The sequence below is a fragment of the Aspergillus uvarum genome, assembly GCF_003184745.1.
Source record: "Aspergillus uvarum CBS 121591 unplaced genomic scaffold BO82scaffold_22, whole genome shotgun sequence".
In the NCBI taxonomy this organism is placed as follows: Eukaryota; Fungi; Ascomycota; class Eurotiomycetes; order Eurotiales; family Aspergillaceae; genus Aspergillus; species Aspergillus uvarum.
The window spans coordinates 353,387-372,884 of record NW_020291319.1 but is presented as its reverse complement, the minus strand read 5'-3'; the positions used below and the strand labels follow the sequence as shown (position 1 = coordinate 372,884).

At 53.1% G+C, this 19,498-nt stretch overlaps 7 protein-coding genes across 7 annotated transcripts; 4 read left to right on the top strand and 3 right to left on the bottom strand.

Moving 5' to 3' along the window:
• Positions 1-274: 274 nt before the first annotated feature.
• BO82DRAFT_63358 (putative ABC transporter) lies at positions 275-3,088 on the bottom strand. The gene is made up of 8 exons (XM_025641412.1): positions 2,644-3,088; positions 2,344-2,584; positions 2,031-2,289; positions 1,523-1,982; positions 1,390-1,469; positions 1,172-1,325; positions 819-1,096; positions 275-709 (listed from the first exon to the last, which is right to left on the bottom strand). Exons 1-8 carry the CDS (start codon positions 2,825-2,827, stop codon positions 467-469), a joined length of 1,899 nt encoding a protein of 632 aa, XP_025492730.1. The 5' UTR covers positions 2,828-3,088; the 3' UTR covers positions 275-466.
• Positions 3,089-3,653: 565 nt separating this feature from the next.
• On the top strand, positions 3,654-4,178 carry BO82DRAFT_63364 (uncharacterized protein). The gene has a single exon (XM_025641413.1). The coding sequence runs from the start codon at positions 3,760-3,762 to the stop codon at positions 4,060-4,062; it is 303 nt and encodes a 100-aa protein (XP_025492729.1). The 5' UTR covers positions 3,654-3,759; the 3' UTR covers positions 4,063-4,178.
• Positions 4,179-6,324: 2,146 nt separating this feature from the next.
• Positions 6,325-8,155, top strand: BO82DRAFT_353748 (glycoside hydrolase family 28 protein). The gene is made up of 4 exons (XM_025635039.1): positions 6,325-6,545; positions 6,618-7,022; positions 7,074-7,490; positions 7,550-8,155. The coding sequence occupies exons 2-4, from the start codon at positions 6,807-6,809 to the stop codon at positions 8,006-8,008; spliced, it is 1,092 nt and encodes a 363-aa protein (XP_025492728.1). The 5' UTR covers positions 6,325-6,545; positions 6,618-6,806; the 3' UTR covers positions 8,009-8,155.
• A 993-nt stretch (positions 8,156-9,148) lies between these two features.
• On the bottom strand, positions 9,149-11,802 carry BO82DRAFT_63285 (arginine--tRNA ligase). The gene is made up of 4 exons (XM_025641411.1): positions 11,284-11,802; positions 9,885-11,179; positions 9,422-9,835; positions 9,149-9,333 (listed from the first exon to the last, which is right to left on the bottom strand). Exons 1-4 carry the CDS (start codon positions 11,707-11,709, stop codon positions 9,327-9,329), a joined length of 2,142 nt encoding a protein of 713 aa, XP_025492727.1. The 5' UTR covers positions 11,710-11,802; the 3' UTR covers positions 9,149-9,326.
• A 318-nt stretch (positions 11,803-12,120) lies between these two features.
• BO82DRAFT_382992 (phosphatidylinositol phosphate kinase family protein) lies at positions 12,121-13,371 on the top strand (the record flags this gene model as incomplete). The annotated part of the gene is made up of 2 exons (XM_025637980.1): positions 12,121-12,393; positions 12,476-13,371. The coding sequence occupies 2 exons, from the start codon at positions 12,121-12,123 to the stop codon at positions 13,229-13,231; spliced, it is 1,029 nt and encodes a 342-aa protein (XP_025492726.1). The 3' UTR covers positions 13,232-13,371.
• Positions 13,372-13,539: 168 nt separating this feature from the next.
• Positions 13,540-14,603, bottom strand: BO82DRAFT_401511 (cytochrome b5 reductase family protein; the record flags this gene model as incomplete). The annotated part of the gene is made up of 4 exons (XM_025639266.1): positions 13,540-13,689; positions 13,754-14,379; positions 14,453-14,526; positions 14,599-14,603. 4 exons carry the CDS (start codon positions 14,601-14,603, stop codon positions 13,540-13,542), a joined length of 855 nt encoding a protein of 284 aa, XP_025492725.1.
• A 622-nt stretch (positions 14,604-15,225) lies between these two features.
• BO82DRAFT_353744 (GIG1 family protein) lies at positions 15,226-16,487 on the top strand. The gene is made up of 2 exons (XM_025635038.1): positions 15,226-15,516; positions 15,714-16,487. The coding sequence occupies exons 1-2, from the start codon at positions 15,387-15,389 to the stop codon at positions 16,340-16,342; spliced, it is 759 nt and encodes a 252-aa protein (XP_025492724.1). The 5' UTR covers positions 15,226-15,386; the 3' UTR covers positions 16,343-16,487.
• Positions 16,488-19,498: the final 3,011 nt, after the last annotated feature.

Below are 19,498 nucleotides of genomic sequence, written 5' to 3'. Positions count from 1 at the left end.
ATTGATCCAAAACAAGCGAAACCACAACCATCACTACCACCACAGTCATCCAGCCTATCCACACTGTGATCTCTAAGAACATCTTTCCAAGGATCTCAGTGAGCAGAGCATCATGTAAAGATCTGATGAATCATGCAACAGAACTCAAACCCCTACAAAATCCGAAGATCAGATTCCATGCTATTTGATGTACAGCCCAGCTCCCTTCCTCCAGGACCATCCAAAGAATGCACAGTACGCCAGCAAATAGTCTCAACCAAGACCCCGATAACACAAACAATAACAACAAACCAAATCACATGACACACTTTGGAAGTCCCGGCCCAACCGAATAGTCCCAATAATCTCACAAAGCACCGGCACAATCCTCCCCACGACCAAGGCAAAGCATTTACAATCACGCGCACAGGAAACGCCGAGGATCACGAAGTATATATCGCATGCACACACATATCCCCATAAAAGCCTACCGTCTCAAAAACACGAGAGCCAGGTACCCGAACAACCGATACACGGCGATAATCCCCAGCAGGATCCCCACCCATTTGCCGGTGCGGCCGGTCGCGTAGCCGTATTCGTGCAGCACGCCCGTGCCGCGGATCTGGCACTGCGCGGCCAGGTCGGTCTGGTACATGCAGGTGCAGTCGGCGGCGCAGGCGAAGATGCGGTCGGAAAATTGGTTGACCATCATGCCTTGGAAGACGTAGGCCTTGATTTGAGGATGTTAGCGGATGTGTGTGGTGGGTGTTTGTGGTTAGGGATGGCGGGAATGGGGGATGTGGTTTGATTGAACGCAACGAGAATTAAAGTGGACTAACCTGATAATCGATGTAATGGAACACATATTTCCAAAAAGGATTCAGGATGGTGTTGGTCACCAGGAAACCACCCACCGCCATCCAAAGCCCGTTGGCGAAGGCGACCAGGGCTAAAGCGATGACAAAGTTGGGGAAGATGGAAGAGACGAAAACAACCAGAGACTCGGCGGCCACGAGGTCGAGGAAGATCCACATGATCCAGGTGAAGAACGCCGTAGCGGTTGGGGTGAGGTTGTTGAGCCAGTAGGCGATCACGGAGTAGAGGAGGGAGATGAGGACTGGGGAGACTCGGTTAGCATTCAAGCAGGCAATGACAACCCGGGGACCATGCCGTTGCGGACGAGGGCACGTACACAGAAATGGGAGACCAATTATGAAGTTGGACACGAGGAATGGAAAAGAGCCGTAGAGACCATTTGCACGCTCCTTGGTGAAAGTCGCTAGGTCTTCCAGGAAGGCAGGAACGTAGGCGACGGCCATGAAACTCATGAAGGCGGAACCGAAGAACTAGAGCTCATTAGTATAAGGCTCTAAGTTGGCTAAGTCCAGGCAGATCGAGCTGTGGACTTACTATCGAGTTGATAAATGGCTGGATATAGGCTTGTTCAGTGTGCAAACGCAACCAAACAGTGCCCACCATTATAGCCAGTCCTGGGCAAGGTCAGTGATATTAAGCGCTGGCTCTTTCTGGCACTCCAACATACCCATATACATAACAATACGGATTCCATATGCCACAATGTCACGGTAGCTCTTGATGAAGGCGCGGTGCAAGAGGGACATGATAACACTGAACACCCCTGGATGACCGAGCTCCGCAATGTCCGTCTTGCTGAAACCCTTTTCCGGGCCTCCCAGGTCTTGCGATAGCTGCTCACTCAATGCGTTACGCTCCGCAGAGTGTTGCCAAGCCGCGCAGATCTCCTCCACTTGATCCGCCGGTGCATCGAGCGTACCACTGCCGAAATCGGCGCTGATCAGGTCGAGAATGAACTCCGCTGGGTTTGTGTTCGGGGGGACAGGATGACCAAGTGTGTTGAAATAATGTGGCACATCAGTGACAGGCCCGAAATAGCAGGTGTGTCCGCCTGACAGCAAAAGCAGCTTATCAAAGAGTTGGAAAGTGGTTGATGATGGTTGATGAATGCTGGCGATGATGATCAACTAGCAGAGGTTAGCATGTTGTGTTATTCCTCCCGATTGGACTCATACATTATTTGCTACGGCTAGCCTCTTAATGTAGGAGATGACTTCAAAGCTGGCAGTTGAGTCCAGGCCACTGGTAGGCTCATCCAGAAACAAGATCTTCGGACAAGTGATCAGTTGACTAGCGACACTGACTCGCCGTTTTTGCCCACCGCTGATGCCCTTGCGAATCGGAGTGCCAACCAACGTTGAAGCCTGATTCTGAATACCGAAGGCCTTTAACAGAGTGCGAATGCGCTCTGCCCGTTGCGATTTGGGAACGGAACTGAACGTATTAGCAGTTCAATCGGGAATGGCCAGAGATCAATTAGAAAATTACCTTGGAAGAGAGAGATCGGCAGCAAACTTCAATGTCTCCTGGACAGTCAATGAGCCGATCAAGGCATCTTCTTGCTCCACATAGGACGTGAGTCGTCCAAAAGTGGTGTTATCCATCGCCGACCCATTAACGTAGCACTCTCCCGTATTTTTTGCGCCCGAGGATGCTACACGACGAGCAAGGACGTTAAGGAGGGTCGTCTTGCCACATCCTGACGGTCCCATCAGTGCGACCAGCTCTCCTGCTCCCAGTGTATGAGTTGACCTTCTTCAGCAAGCACAAGGCGATATGAAAACCTACCTTGCTGGACTGAGCCACTGATGCCATCAATGAGCTGTCGAGGGAGTTTGGTTCGACGGTCCTTGACCGTGACTCGTAGATCACTCCAGACGAAACTTTGGACAGTGTTGTTCATCAAAAATTGATGCGCGTCATTCCGCTCGAGATCGAAATCATCTTTCTTGGTCGGTAATTCGGCCTCCATATTCAGCTGTGGGGGGCTACACCAGGTCGTCGAAAGCAGGTATGAGGCCTTGCTGTACGCCAACTAAGACGGGGGAGAATCAAACTATAACCTCAAACTTGTGTAATATCCAGAAAACAGCAACAGGGATTAGGCTGGTTCTAAATAGCAGAAAAGAGCCGTTATAGGGTCCCAGCTCAGCACAGGGTTTCGTCTAACTCAAGACGAGGCCGAGCCCACTATACGATCTCTGAAGGAATGAGATCGCCGAACATGCTCGGCGTCATGGGTCATCCTGCCTCGCAGCCATAATGGGAGGGGAACCCTGCACGTCACGGTCAGTCAGTCAGTCAGTCAGTCAGCATTCCAATGCAGCAGCCGCCGCTTCAGGAAAAATCCAGCGAACCATGGATCTGAAGCCCGAGAGAGTTGATGCCCGCTGATCGGGTGTCGCCGTCCGTGGGGTCGGATAAGGTTCCCAGTCCCCGAAATGCCCGAAAGTTTTTTTTTATATGGTAAGAACAATCCCATTGATTAGCCATTCTATTGTTCTCTCGGGGAGCGGAGCGTGGTTGTCTGGTCGAACACGAGGCGTGGAGTTTCGAAGGGGGAAAACAGCACAAGGAAAAACAAAGAAAGGAAGCTATTCCCCCTAGTCCGCTGGCTCCGTACGATAGTCTGTGATCCCGCACTCATGATTGGCCTGGTCGCCCCCCAAGAAGCTCTGGGCGAATGGCACATTTTGGACCAGCTGAGCTGAGCTGAAAATGCTGGCAATAGTCGATTGTGATTGAATCCTGTCGAGCAGCATCCTCCCTCGCCTTGTGCTTTCACAGTCAGTCAGTCGGTCAGTTAGCCAGTTAGCCCGGTTGCACGGACACCCAATCGCAGCCCTTGGCTAGACTCTCGCCATCGTATCCCTATTGCTGCTGGCTGGACGCCACTTATAAGCGATGACCGGGGCCAGGATAAAGTCAGCAAGTCCTCTCAGGCTAACGCGGCCAAATGCTCGTCGTTGGTCTGCAGCTCCCTTTCAGCCGACGGTTTATCGTCGCTGCAGCCGCGCCCGAACAAACCGTTTTCGATCAGCCATCACACACCTTGTACGACGTGGAACCCCCTCGCTCGATCACACTTGCTTGACAACCAGTCTAGCTATCAGTCCTGTCGAGACTCTTACCGCTTCGCTTCCATTTTCTCTAGCGAAAGGGTGGATAATGAGGCGGGTTTTGTGCTGCGCACGATGTGAGGGTTAACATTCCGTCTCACGTTGTGTATCGCCTGCGATGCGGTGGGCAAGTGTGTCTGTCACACTCGGATCGAGAAGAGCCGCAGAACTTTAGGCAGCTTGTCAAGCTGGGGAGATGTCTTTCGGCCGAAGTGTGCTGCGCTGTGCTGCTGCGCCATCGTGGCTGGTTCATGCACCTGCCGTCACCCGTTAGAATGACGGCTACCCCAGAGAAAACGCCGGCGAATCATCCGTTAAGATCAGAAGAATGCTGATATTGGCTCACTCTCTGCAGGACTGTGGAATGAAACGAGGATGATCATGATGCTGCTGCTGCTGCTGCTGCTGCTGCTGCTGTTGCTGTATTTATCCCTGTCTTGGGTGCTGTGAATAACTGGCGATGCTGACGGCAGCCACATGCAGTTGGCATGGAGAGGGGGAGAAGAAGGAAAGCGCAAAGAACGACTGACCGCCCTCAACAACAGATAGCAATCGTCTTTACTAAAGTAGAATTCAATTCAATCTAATCTAAGTGTTCGTCATTGCCAATGAAGTATGCGAGGCGATATGGCATCTTGGATAGTTTCAAGCATTGGAAGTTAGACATCTCTACATTGAATATATATAATGATGTGCTGAGGTGCTTAAAGGCTCAAGTCAGTTCTACAAATATATATGCGCAGACTAATCCAAAACCTATCCATGTCTGTAACTCTTCTGAGCGCTTATTGCTGCCTGCGCATGCTTCTATACAGTGGAGATCTTCAGCCTGAGCATTATATATTCGTCTTTTACTAATACTTGAATGTCTGGCGGGAACTACATTGAAAGTGCTTGACAACGGAGGCCAGTATGCAGATAACGGGTTGATATTTGACTAACTGCAAGCCAGCTTTCGACTATAATATGGAGGCTTGAACTCAATTGGGATTGGCTACTGTTATATGTTGATGTATGATAAAGTGAGGAGTATACACCCACACCCACACACACACACATACACAGAGAGAGAGAGAGAGAGCCGAGTTGTGCTGAGTGAGAGGCCTAAGGTGTAAGATCGTATTCGTTCCTCCTGCCACATCTGGCTATGTCTCACTCCCTCACTGTCTTTCCTCCCTCCTCCATCATCTTTCCCCATCCACCTTCAGTTCCACCCTATATTCCAACTTCTTTGATTTCTCCCCAATCACTTCTTGGGCAGAGTGAGATCAGACTCCCGCACAGCTCGATAATTCAGGTCTAAACCACAGCAGAGTGAGACATCGAGCTTTGAGAACAACAGCCAACAGGAATTCTGCACAACTTGGTCTCACCGTCTTGTCTGGGCAGAGATGAACTAATTACTGAGCTTCGAGAAATCCGTCAGCTCGGAGACCCTCCGTGATAACAATTTTCCGATACTCATTCCGACGTGTCCTATCTTTCCATCAATTAAGATGAATGGGTGCTGACAACTGCCGGTCTCGAGACGGGGATGCTTCACGGCACTCCGCGGAACCCGAATCCGAACTCGGGATTCTCCTTAATATATTTCTTCTGAGGAGTCAATTTATGAAGAGCTAGTGGAGCCTATGAAATTCTGTCAAGACTCTCAGGATATTGAGAATAGTGAGTGCCAAGAAGTCCGTCATCAAGCCATCGACGCAGGCACGGTTTCAACTTGCAAATGGTTTGGTGGACGGTGCCGCCGGAACATGCTTGGAAGGACCGTGGGTCTGATGTCTTACCCGAGCAGCCCACCGACCAATGTCCGCCACAAAAATTCTATCCTTATTTCTTGAGATGGGTACTGGACCCGCTCGAGCTTCCAGAAACACCCTAGAGCAGAGTACAGCCCGGGATTCTGGTGGAAACTGCTCATTTAAGCTTGCATTCGGTGAGAAACATCTCCTCAGGATGCCCATAAGCCAAGCTTCAACTAACAAGCTTGACTTGCTTGACTGAGTCTCGTCGTGGGTCAATTGCATTGGCAATAAGCCTTGAAAAGGCTTGTCTCTCTTGTTGCCAACAAGCATCTCGCAATGCTCATTGCAATGAGTCGCATCGAAATCCGCATTGTTGCCTACAGCAAGCCGATAGCCGAGCGGGGTGGGGAGCAAGCCACCAGGCACTAACCCACTCTACCTGTTGCTCCGTCGGCATTTTTTTTCGAGGCGTCGTTATATTGCAACCACCCACCGGCGATCATGAAACCATCCGCCACTCATGGAAGTAAATTATATTGCCTGGTCAAAGGGTCTGGCTCGATGTCTCGGCGCCCTGCCGAATGAGAGACTTCAGGGGTGCCTAATGCGAATACAGCCAAGCTCCAATCGGTGTGAGTGGCTAATCCTCGCGGCTAAGGATAAGCTTGCGTTTCAAATTCGACAGAGGAACCCTTTTGGAACCGGTTGAAAACCATCCCGAAACTCTGAGGACCCTATTTACAGCCAAATCGGGGGTGCTCGTCGACTTCATCCTAGCCCTTTACGATCTAGTCGCTCGGACCCAGTTTTCTCTGGGCCTGCTAATGTACCTACCTTCATTTCAATTTACCGGAACTCTTCCATTCTAGAGACCGTTCGAGATAGCTAATAGCTATAGCTCGGAAACGTGCCCCCTTCTCTGCTGGAGGCAGCGCAACCACGGTACCATAAATACCTTCTTCTCGCCTGCCTGTCATGATGAGTTCTCTTCTTCCTCATCGCACTCCTTTGCTCTCTTTCCTACCCCATCCAGTCTCTCTTTAATCAGTTTTTCCTGTTGATCCAGGTTTTCATTCATTTCCTCAAAATGCATTTCATCAAGTCCTCTATCTTGGCTGCCACCATGGGCGCTGCGCTGGTCGCGGCTGCTCCCACTGACATCGAGAAGCGCTCCAGCTGTACCTTCACCGATGCCGCCAAGGCCAAGTCTGGCAAGACCTCTTGCTCGACCATCTACCTCAACAACATCGAGGTTCCGGCTGGTGAAACTCTTGATCTGACCGGCCTCAAGTCCGGCACCACTGTAGGACGCCCTTGTTCACGAATGCATGGTGTAAGCTAATCATTCCCCCAGGTTATCTTTGAGGGTACCACCACTTTCGGCTACAAGGAGTGGAAGGGTCCTCTGATCTCCATGTCCGGTACCGACATCACTGTCAAGCAGGCCACCGGCGCCAAGATTAACTGCGACGGCTCCCGCTGGTGGGACGGCAAGGGCACCAACGGCGGCAAGACCAAGCCCAAGTTCTTCTATGCCCACAAGCTGGACCAGTCCAGCATCACTGGACTCAAGGTCTATAACACCCCCGTCCAGGGCTTCAGCATCCAGGCCGACCACCTGACCCTCACCGACGTGACCATCGATAACTCCTCCGGTAACTCCGAGGGCCACAACACCGATGCCTTCGACATTGGCTCCAGTACCTACATCACCATTGATGGCGCCAAGGTCTACAACCAGGACGACTGCTTGGCCATCAACTCCGGAGAGGTATCTTGATCAGCCCTCCTTACTATATTGTCAAGTTCAGCATCTAATACTGTCCTTAGCACATCACTTTCACCAACGGCTACTGCAGCGGTGGCCACGGTCTCTCCATCGGCTCCGTCGGTGGCCGCAGTGACAACACTGTCTCCGACGTGACCATCTCCAACTCGCAGGTCGTCAACTCCCAGAACGGTGTCCGCATCAAGACCGTCTACGATGCCACCGGTACCGTTGAGGGTGTCAAGTTCGAGGACATCACCCTCTCCGGCATCACCAAGTACGGTATCGTCGTCGAGCAGGACTACGAGAACGGCTCCCCCACCGGTACCCCCACCAACGGTATCAGCGTCAAGGACATCACCTTCAACAAGGTCACCGGTACCGTTGAGAGCTCCGCCACTGACATCTACCTCCTTTGCGGTTCCGGCAGCTGCTCTGGCTGGACCTGGTCTGGCGTCAGCGTCGCCGGTGGCAAGAAGAGCTCCAAGTGCAAGAACGTTCCCTCCGGTGCCTCTTGCTAAGCGGGCGGATTCGTTTCTGCTCGAAGTTTTCTTGGTCATCACAAGAGTGCGATCTCGTGGTGGATGGGGTAGTGTGTCAGGTGGATAGGGTGGCCTGTCAACGGGGGATGGGAGTTAATTCTTTCCAAGCTCTTGGTGAGAGTCAGGCCTTGTGCATATAATCTATAATTCAGTCAAGAGCAACAATATACATCTTGATCGGCAGCCACTTTATTTCTTGACCGTGTATAGTATATGTAGCAAAGTAATCATCTGTAGATATGGTATACATCATGACCTTGACCAGCCCTGTCAGACTAGAATCTCATGCTCACTGCAAATGACCCAGCAATGTATGTATCTCTCCACAGCAGCCATCCCCACACCTAACATGGCCGTCAAAAGGACTCCGGAACCCTGATATCAGACTGACATACCACTAGCCGCACAACCGAAAACATCAATCGAAAGAGGCCCTCCTACCTCCATCAAGAAGCCCATCTTCCCATCGTAGTCCACACAAGCCTTTAGTAGTTCTGAAAAATCGCATCCCCAACCCGTCATCCTCACACCGCCCCCTCCCCCGATTCCACCGAAGGCAACCCCAACCTCAAACCTCACCAAATTCCGCACTAAAGAACAAAAAGAAAAAGCATGCCGCAAGCAAGACTCGACCCCGCCAGCTCCACGCTCTCAAAAAGCTGAGCTAAGAGAACAAAAGGCATGGTTGGCGATGTCGAACGCCCAGCAGCATTCGACATTGCGAACCACGCCGCTAGTGGGAGAGGGATACAACGGGTTATACCTAATCCTGCAGGCGCCTGCTTGCCCGTGATTGCTGGGCTTCGGGGTCTGCGCAACGGGGTGGAGAAGGGGGAGGGCGTGGGGATGGCGGATTTTTGGAAGGGCGGGTTGCTTATCTTATCTTTTCTTTTCTTTTGTTTGTTTGAGGGGTTGGCTGGTTTTCTTTGCGATGTATCTTGATTTTACCTGAATGTAAGATGGATGATATGGGGTGAGCTTGGTACATAGGGATTGACTGAGACACCCTGGCACCCTGGCATCATGGCATCTGATGTATCGGTGGAAGTAGGACCGCTTACACAGTCGTTAATCAAATTTCGAGTGATAGAAGGAAGCGTACTTTCGAGTGATACATGAACCCAACTATATTCGATGAAGAGGTCCGTTCATCTATAAATAATCCCAAAAAAAAGTCCGAGTAGGTTGGAAGAAAGGAGAAGGCTGGATCCGATGCTAGGTATTCATAACATATAACAAAAAGAGCTATTCAAGATTTCTAGTATGACTTTTTATTTCATTTCCTCGTCGCGTCCGTTCACATACTAGAATAATTATAAACGTTAGAATACATTATTTCGGACGACGTTATCTTGGACCAAGGCGGGAAGGGGGGGGGGGGGGGAAACAAACCGGTTGACGGGGCTCAGACCGACGACCCGCATGCCGTTGTGAAGAACCTGGCGGGCAGACTCATACAAGGCCATACGGGCCTTCTTGAGCTCGGGCTCGCTACCGACGACCTTGAGGACATCGTAGCTGGAGCTCAAGACATGGGTCATGCGGAAGAGGTAGGTGAGGATGGTGGTGGGCTCCAGGGTCTTGGTGGTGTTGAGCAGGACATCGGGCCACTGGGCGAGCTGGCGGGCGAGGTCGATGGCGTGGGGCTCCTTGAGCAGGCTGAGATCGGCGTCGCCGAGCTCCTCGACGTTGAGGCCGGACTTGCGGACAATGGAGCACAGACGGGCGTGGGCGTACTGGAGGTAAGGACCAGTGTCACCCTCGAAGGAGGTCATGGCATCCAGGTTAAAGTCGTAGCCGTTGATACTGTTTCCATTTAGTAAAACTACACATCAATTAAGGAAGGAACACATACCGCTTGCCAGTCATGTCTTGGACCATGACGGAGGTAATACCCAGAATGTCGGCGGTTTCCTCGGGGTTGTCGACCTGCTTGTACTTCTCCTCGTTCTTCCTCATGACCTCGTGCATCTTGTCACCGACATCGCGGAGGATGTCGTCCAAGAACTTGACAGTGCCCTTACGGGTGCTCATACCACGGACCATACCGAAGTTGATGTGCTGGCAGCGGTTGGCCAAGTCCTTGTGGCCCATCAGCTCGGTGATCTTGAACAGCTGAGCCAAGTGCAGATCCTGCTGGGCGGCAACAACGTAGATCATCTTGTCGAAGTTGTACTTCTCCGCACGCTCGGTGATAGCGCCGATATCACGGGTCAGGTAGAGGGGCGTGCCGTCCTTGCGGACAATGATAGCCTTGCCGAGCTTCTTGGCACCGTGCTTGGTGAAGTCGACGATGACAGCACCCTCGGACTTCTCGGAAACACCGGTCTTCTCCAGGGTCTGGTAAGCGGCGGTCATGCTTTCCTGCTTGATCTGGGACTCGCCGGAGTAGACGTCGAACTCGATGTTGAGACGAGCGTAGGTCTGCTCGTACTTCTTGATACTGAGGTCACGGAAGCGGCGCCACAGAGCGAGGGCCTCGGGGTCACCATCCTCCATGCTCTTGAAGTAGCGACGGGCGCTCTCGTCCTCACTGGCTTCGACAAGCTTCTGCAGCTCCTGCTCCAGCTCCGCCACATCTTCGCCCTTCTCCTTCTTGGCCTTGATCTGTTCCTTGAGCTCCTTGATGGGGGCCTCCTGCTGGGAGACGATGTTGTTGATCTTGACGTAGACGTCGAACAGGTGGTTGATGGGGTCCTTGGTCAGTTGCTCCTCGTTACCGAACTGCTTGAAACCGTTGGCCAGCAGGCCGTACTGCTTACCCCAGTCACCGAGGTAGTTCATCTTGATCACATCCCATCCCATGACAGTGTAGAGGTTGGCCAGGAAGCCACCGATGATCGTGCTGCGCAGGTGACCAGCGTGGAAAGGCTTCGCAATGTTGGGCGAGGAGAACTCGACGATGATTCTCTTGCGACCCTTGGAGGGATCGGCGGCGTCGCGGAGACCCTGGTTACCGTTGGTACCGTAGGCGGACTTCTGCTTGAGAATGCGGTTGATGACATCGGAGGTGAGGATTTCCGGCTTGAAGAAGAATTGAAGGTGGACTCCGAAGGGGACTGGGGGGAGAACGAGGTCGGATTCGGGGAACTTCTCGGCGAGTTCCTTGCAAAGCTCCTGGGGGTTCTTCTTGATTTGAAGAGCGGCGACCTACAATGCGTGACATTACATTAGTCTGTTTGTCGCAAAAGAGCCCTGGCAGTCCAAGAGAGATTGGAGCCCAAGGTGGGATGTTTGTATCATATATCGCATACCGGGAGCACCAAGTCACCCTTGTCGAGGGAGTTCGTCCATGACAGGCGAGAGTAGATCTTCTCGGCGTCAATGTCAGTGGCAGCGCTCAGCTTCTCAGCGATGTGCTCTCTGTAGACATCGACGACGTTCAAAGAGGGGTAGCAGTTGGGGAACTTGGAGGTCTCGGTGGTGGACTGGAGAGAGAGTCCCTCCACGGAGGAGACCAGGTCGGCAGCGGAAGACATGACGGCAGCTACGTTCTTCTGATGCGTCGCAGTAGCAAAAGAGGAACGCCAGGGAGGGTTTAATTGAAAGGGAGAGAGAGCACAGCTAGAGGAGGAAAGGAAGAAACGACGACTATTTTGTGGACAGTATGACTGGGCGGAAGCAGTCTTGAAAACGGCGTTAGAAAATCGCCGGGCCCCGCTTACCAGAAGGCGACCCATAAATGGAGGGGAAGGAAAAGGAAGGGAAGGAAAAGCACCAGCAGCGCCTAAGCCATACAATCAGAGAGGGGACCTTTTTTTTTTCCCTTTCGCTCATTGACTGACTCAATGCGGCAGGCCGCCCACCATTTTGCCATGGGCGGTGTATGGGTCAACAAAGTCACATGCTCTGACTCTTACACGTGACTATCATTAGCCCTTGAGGGAGCCCTACTCCTGTCATAGCCCGATCCAGTATAGCCTCTCCTGACGTCACTCTTCAGCGCAGCGGTCTCCTCATGGTCACCTGTTCGACCGCGAGTTCATCAACACGATTTCACTTGTACTATCCACTCTACCACCTCATGATGCACTATCACCATCCCAGTCTCCTCTACCAGAACACGTCAACCCACTTCACGCGACACCAACATGGGTAACAGCCGCCACGCGGCCCTGTCCAAGTCCATCCAGCGCGCGATCTTCCGCGACCCAGCCAGCTTCCGCAAGACGGTCCTCGGCCGATTCCTCGCCTTCTTTACCATCCTCTACATCAAACTCATCCGGTACGGCCATGTGCAATTCCAGAAGCTGCGCAGCGAGGTCTGGCAGATCGACGAGGAGGAATACAAGGCCAGCTTCCGCAATGATAGCAAGAAGACCGTGCCCTTGAGGCCGATGGGCGACCTGGGTCTCTCCGGATCGGTATGCGTGTATCCGGATTCTGGTGTTAGTGTCTCCGTTTTAGATGCGGAAGGCTAACTTTGGCTTGTGCTGCCGCAATTAGACCTTCTTCAGCACCTCCAACTCCCGCTTCCTGGTCAAAAGCCTGCCGCGACACTTTGAACACTCCTTCTTCCGCGAGGAGCTGCTCGATCCGTACTACAAGTACATGACGGAGCAGCCGGAGTCCCTGCTGGTGTGGATCACCGACTACGTCTACTCGCCGTACTGGACGATCGGAAATCTGGTCGGCACCACCCCGGCCCACCACATCATCATGGAGAATCTGCTCTGCGGCCGAGACACGGACCCCGCGGGCGAGCGGTGGGAGACCTACGACCTGAAGCCGGTCGACTATTTCTTCCCCGAGCGGGATCTGGTGCCCGATCCGCTAGTCAGCAAGGCCACCTTGAGCAAGATCGCCGATGATTTCGATGACAAGGTCCGCATCAGCCAGTCGGCGTATGTCGCCCTCATGCAGATCGTCGAGGCCGACACGCAGTTCCTCGAGGCCGCCAACGCAGTGGACTACTCGCTGTATCTGGTCCGCTTCCCGGCTTCCTCGACGCCGGATATCGTCGGAAGGCCCTTTCCGTGGCGAATTGGGTTGGAGTCGGCCGATGGGAAGTGGAAGTACCGCGCCGTCATCTTGGATTTCTTCTGGGCCAGGCACAAGCTGCATGCTCAGGCCATGACAGGAGTGATTCAGACCTTCAACGTGATTGGCCGCCAAGGGCCAATGACCATTACAACCACGCCAGATGAGTACAGGAAGAAGTTTCTAACCATGGTGAAAGCCATGATCGAAGTACACGAGTAAGCCTATTCAAGCGAATTTAATACCACTCATAAAGTCTATATCTCTGCACAGAGTAATTCTGATAATATCATATCGTTTGAAAGGCCAAGTGCGACTTGGCCCTGTCAATATCGTTTCGTTTTAGATAGATTCCGCTTTTGCGCATTCACTCATAACACCGTATATCTGCAACCCAAGATAACCAATGATACAACCTCTCATGATGTGACGTTCTATCATATCTATAACGTGTGGGGTACCGGCACTCAGGCACCGGTACACCCGACTGCGAGACGAATACAAGACGCTGCAACCCAGGCGCAAGCCGCTTAGAAGCAGAAGACCTGGTCCTCGAGCTTGCTGACGGGGCGAGCCTTGGTGTAACCAAGAGTCTCGGTGGCCTTCTTCATGGCGCTGACCATGGGAGGAGGACCGCAGAGGAGGATCTTGATGTCGCTGGCGGGGGCAGGGAGGCGTTCCTGTAGCCGAGAAAGCATTGTTAGCATGTGGAGTATATTGGATCGACGGACGGGTGCAACGAACCTTGATCATGTCGGGGGTCACGAAGCCAACGCCACCGGTCCAGCCCTCGGGAGGGTTGTTGAGGACGTAGTAGATGCGGAAACGGTCGTCCTCCTTGGCCAGCTGCTCGAGCTCGTCCTTCATGAGGATGTCATCGGGGTTAACGTTGGCGAAGATCAGGTCGACCTGGGTGTTGTCGTTGCCACCGTTGCGAGGGCGGTTGCGGACAATAGCCTTGATGATCTGGTACATGGGAGTGATACCGGTACCTCCCGCGATCATACCAATGTGACGGCACATGTTGGGAGTGTAGACCATGGCACCCTTGGGGCCGCGGACCTTCATGGTCTGACCGACCTGCAGGGTAGTCAAGTACTTGGAGATGTTACCCTGGGGGTAAGCCTTGACCAGGAGATCGAAGTAGCCGGCCTCATTGTCGGAGGAGATGGGAGTGTAGGAGCGGACAACCTCCTTGGGCTGACCCTCAATGTTGGCAGCGAGAGAGATGTGCTGACCGATGGGCAGACCCAGGATGTCGGTGGGGCGGGGGAGAGCGAAGCGGTAGATGGTCACATTGTGGGAGATGTCGGTCTTTGCCTTCAGGATGAAGTGCTGGAACTCAGTGGGGTTAAGGACCTTGCGCTGCTCTGGAGAATGCGATTTCAGGTCAGTACGTTGTTCATTCAGGTAAATCTGACAAGCTTATAGTGAAGGACATACTGTTGCTGAACAGCTTCCAGCCGAGGAAGACGGCAGCCAACGCGACCACGAAGGGAACAAGGGCCGAAACAGAACTGGTCAAGATTAGTTTCTGTCAGTCCCCAATGGCATGCGCATTGTGGAGAATATGCTTGAGGGCGACAAACCTCATGATGACGGCTCCTCCGGTAAGTTGAAAATTAAGTGACAAGGAAATGGGAGGGGAAGGAGGAGGAGGAATGGAATGGGGGGGGGAGGGTGGCGCGCGGAGAAAGAAGAGGAGGAGGAGTAGGACGAGGAAGAAAGTCAGAAATAAAGGTGAGTCGGTAAAGGGACAGCCGGCAAGAGGAGACTCAATGTTTTGTGACGGTAAAAACAGCGGCAATCCCAAGTCACGGGAGGGGGAATTACCGATTGGGTGACTTAATGGGTCCGGATCGGCTGCTTATCGATAACTTGATAACTCGATAACCTTGAAGGTTGAATTTGTTTACTGTCTGTCAATTCAAGGTTAGTAGATGAAGGGCGCGGGATATACAGAGTACAAAACATGGGAGAATGACACCTTCCTACTCGGCTTTGACTTGGACACTATACAAAATATTACACTGGAAGTGAAGGGGCTTTCATTCTGTTCGAGTATTATCTCCAGATTACCAACAATACGTGTATTGACCTGTAGTGAAAGACCAACACACAGCCAGCCCCGTTGGGGATTTCCTTTCCCTGTTCTACACTTGGGGTAAAGAAACCCGTCAATTCAAGAATCTCCCCCTCACGCCACTTTAAGGCTCCGACCCTGATTTTCCCTATCTTGTTCAACAATTCCGATCTCCATTCTCTTGTCGCCATTCTCCTCTAGTCCCATACTGCATACTGCATACTCCATACTCATAGATCTCCTCTCCTCCCCTCATCGCCCCTCCATTTCCTAATCAGACATCCTCTTCCAGCCATGACGATCGACACCAACCCGGCCGAAGAGCCACCAGCATTCAACCTAACCGAGGTCGATCGTCAGGTCCTCGCGCAGACCGATGAAGAATTTATACTCCACGACTGGGAGGATCTCAAATCCATCATAGGTGTGTGTGTGTGCCTTTTCTGGAATCTAGATTATCTTCACTCTCTTCAAGGTTCTCTCAACACCATACCTATCTGATTCTACTTTTACCCCTCACTCCTTTCCCCTCCTCTCCCCCCCAAACAATCCCGCCAATTCCGCATTTCCCACCCACGGAAACAACCACTAACCCAACGCCCCTCGGCAAAACCCCAAAAGCGCGCAACGATCTCGGCATCCTCAAGCGGAAACCCTCCGACCTGCACCGCTACCTGGCGTGGTCGGCGTCCACGAAACAAAAATACGGCTCCATCACCAACTACATCTGCCAGGAGCGACTGCACTGGGTGCTGCCGGGCACGACCACCATCACCGCCACTAACACCAACAAGCCCGGAGTAACCACTACTACCACCACTGCAGCGGTAGTCTCCGCAGATAGCGGGCCCGTCTTCCCCTACAACAACCCAACGCCCTTCGCCGACCCAGCCGACTACAAAATCCTGCGGAATGACTGGCCCTATGGCCTCAGCCCGGGGATTGCGCACCTAGTTGTCTGGCTCCGCACGCCCGTGGCCGTGAACCCGGATGACGGGGATCTGACGCCCGAGTCGCGCGCCCTGATCGAGGGCTTCGTGCTGCGCACGTTCGTGGGCCGGTTGGCGGCGGAGCAGCGCAATGGGAATGGTGGGTTGTTTGCCGACTCGCCGCGCGACCATGTGCTCTGGTTCAAGAACTGGACTGCGCTGCAGAGTGTCCGCAGTCTGGAGCATATCCATGTGCTGGTACGGGATGTGCCGGAGACGATTCTGTTGGAGTGGACCGGGGAGGGGCCGCCGCAGCATTGAGATGAGCCCTCCGAGGAATATGCATATAGATATATATCCATGCCTATATCCTCTAGTCATCTCCGTCGTCAATAAAGTGAACGATCTGTCGCGTTTGGCGCATTTCCCAGCTTTTAGCCATAATGAAAATCCTCCATTGAACCTAGCATTGGGAATCGTAAAACTCCAAACAAAGCATGCATAAGCGACAGCTTTAAGAGTACAACAACCGACAATGAAAAAAATGAGGACAACATCGAGGAAATAATCATTGCTCCCTCTACATCGAACTATGTAAATATTGCCACTGCCAGAAGGAAGAAAAACGTCAAACCCGTCAAATGCGCCTGCTCCGAAACCCATTTCCAGAAACAATACCCCAGCCCACCGACTGATCATGTCTTTTGCTCTTCCACAAACTTCAACGCCTCTTCCCGCGACACCACGTCGATCGTACTGGCCTTTTGCCGGAAGCTGACGCCGTAGCACTTCTCGGCCACGTGCAACATCTCCGGGCGGAAGGTCGTGCAGATGAACTGGCCGTTCGTGGAGTCCGAGATGGACTTGAGCATCTGCGCGACGGCGGTCCGGTACTGCGCGTCGAGGTTCGCGTCGATCTCGTCGAAGAGGTAGAAGGGGGCCGGGTCACAGGCCTGGATCGCGAAGACCAGAGCGAGCGCACACAAACCTGTTAATGTACGGGTTAGTCAAATGTGAAAAAGAAGGTAGATGATCACGAGAGAGAAAAGAAAAACAACGAAAGAAAGGGAGGCCTTACTCTTCTGTCCACCACTGAGCTGCTGGATCCGTTGCTGGTCATCGTGCTTGCTGTTGAAGCTGACGCTGATGCCAACTCCAACGTAGTTCTCCACGCTTTCGCGGGTCTCCTCGTCGTCAGACTCCGGGTCGTCGGGCTGGCGGAGAGCGCGGTCCGTCTTGCGCTGGATGATCAGGCGCCCACGGCCAGCCGGGACAAGCTTCTCGAACACGTTGTGAAATTCGCGGGAAACCTGCTTGAAGGTACGCTCGATGGCCTCATCCTTGCGCTGGTCAAGGACGGTGATAAGATCATCGATCGACTTTTCGGATGCCTCGAGCTCCTCTCTGCGGCTCGTCAGCGTTTCACGCTGCTTGGTGAAGCTGTTGTACTGCTCAAACGCCTTCTTGTTGACGTGGGAGTACTTCTTGAGGCTCTCGTTGGTCTTGTGCAGTTTCTTGACCACCGTGTTCGAGTCGGTGTTCTTGTACTTGCTGAACGCTTCATCCGGTAGCACACCCAGGTCGCGGATGTTGGCGGCACATTCAGCCGCCTGTTTGGTCAAAGCGGCCTTCTTCTGCATGCTCTTCTCCATACGACGCTGGTGTTTCTCGATGGACTTAGCCAGTTCTTCGAGCTCACGTCGGGACTCGGCGTTCCGCTGCTCGAGCTCGGAAACACGAGCGGTAGCTTGGTCGATCGAGTCATCCACCTGCTGCAGTCGTTGAGCAAGCTTCTCCAGGGCCTTTTGCAGGCGCTTCATCTCCCGCTGTGTCTCCTTGAGGTTGCCTTGGCCATCGTCGTCGGCCATATCCATATCCTGGCCTATGAGCTGGTCCAACCGAGGGTTAAGGTTCTCCCGCAATTCCACCTCGAGAACCGACTTGCGAGCTTCAAGCTCACTACGCTGGCTGGATAGCTCTTGGTACTGACGTCGCAGCTCTTGTGCAGTGTTGTTGAGGGTCTCCAAGCGCGCTTCTTCCTCGTTACTGAGCGCCTTCTGGAACGGTGATTTCAGTTCTGCCTCGAAAGCATTGACTTGATCAGACAAAGCAGCCAGGTTGTTCTCAATGTTGCGGATAGCTCGGCGTTTGGCTTCCAGGTTGTCGGTCTTCTTCTGGAGAAGATCGCGCTTGGCCTTAAGCTCTTGTCGCATCGGCCCGCTGCTGTTCTGCACCTGGTGTCTCTGTTGTTCCAATTTCTGCAGTTCGCCGACAGATTTCGTGATGAGCTGGTCAAGCTGCTCCAGTTCTTTTCGGATCTCGGTCCCGCGGCTCTTCTTGCTCTCATACTCATCTCTCCACTTCGTCAAGTTCTTCACGGCATCGAGTCTCGACTGTCGCGAATCGTGGAAGCCACCGGTAAGGGCACCTCTCTTGTCAGAACGATCTCCCTCCGGCGTAATCGCATTAACTCCGTGGCTGCGGGCATACTGTGAAGCCACCTGCAGATTCGGGCAGATGATGGTCTTGCCGAAGACGTGGTTGAAAGCTTTCTCGTATTTCGCGTCAAACTGGAGTTTCTCAATCATGGGGATCGTGTCGCTTGCTCTGGGCATGTTGATTGGTCTGGTTCGTAGTCGGTTCAAAGGCATGAATGTGACTCGGCCAGCCTTCTCCTGCTGGAGGATCTCCAAGACTTTCGTGGCAGTCTCGTCGGTATCGACAACATAGTGGAAGAGACTCTGACCCGCTGTGACTTCGACGGAGGTCCGATACCGATCGCTGACCTCAAAGAGTTCCGCCAAGGTACCGTATACTCCCTCGAGATTGTACTGGCGCTTGATCCGTCTGACGGCCGCAATACCGCGGCTTGTGTTGTGGTCCATCATTTGAGATAGATTGCGCTCCGCACGCTCCACTTCGTTCGAGGCGTTCGACAGAATCGAGTCCAGCTTGGCCTCTTCTCTCCATAGCTCTTTTCGCTGGTCCATCAAACGGTCCCTCTCATCCTTGGCGGATTGAACCAGCTGTTCCACGTTTTGCATAGTGTCTCCTCTACCATCAATCATCTTGCGCAGGCGTTCAGTCTCCGGCTCGAGAAGCGCAATCTCATTCTCAAGCTCCGTGATATCCTCCTGGGTCTGCGCCATAACGTCCTGGACGGAGGAAATGGAAGCATAATTCTCCTTGATCTCAGTCTGAAGCCACTTGTCGCGCTCACTCTTGTTGCGGAAACGGGAGTTGCGACCTTGCTTAGCGTACAGCCGTTGGCGTGCCGTCTCTGCTTCGGTGAGCTTGGCCTTGACAGCCTCCTCCTGATCCTTGGCAGCGTTGAACTGGGGTAGAAGTTCCTGCAATTCTGCCTCACGCTCCTCGATCGCCTCCTGCACGGTCTTGAGATCTTCATCGTGACGAGCCTTGAGCGCCAGAGCGGCAGCCTGGTTATCGGACAGGGACTTGGCCTGCAACTCAACCTGC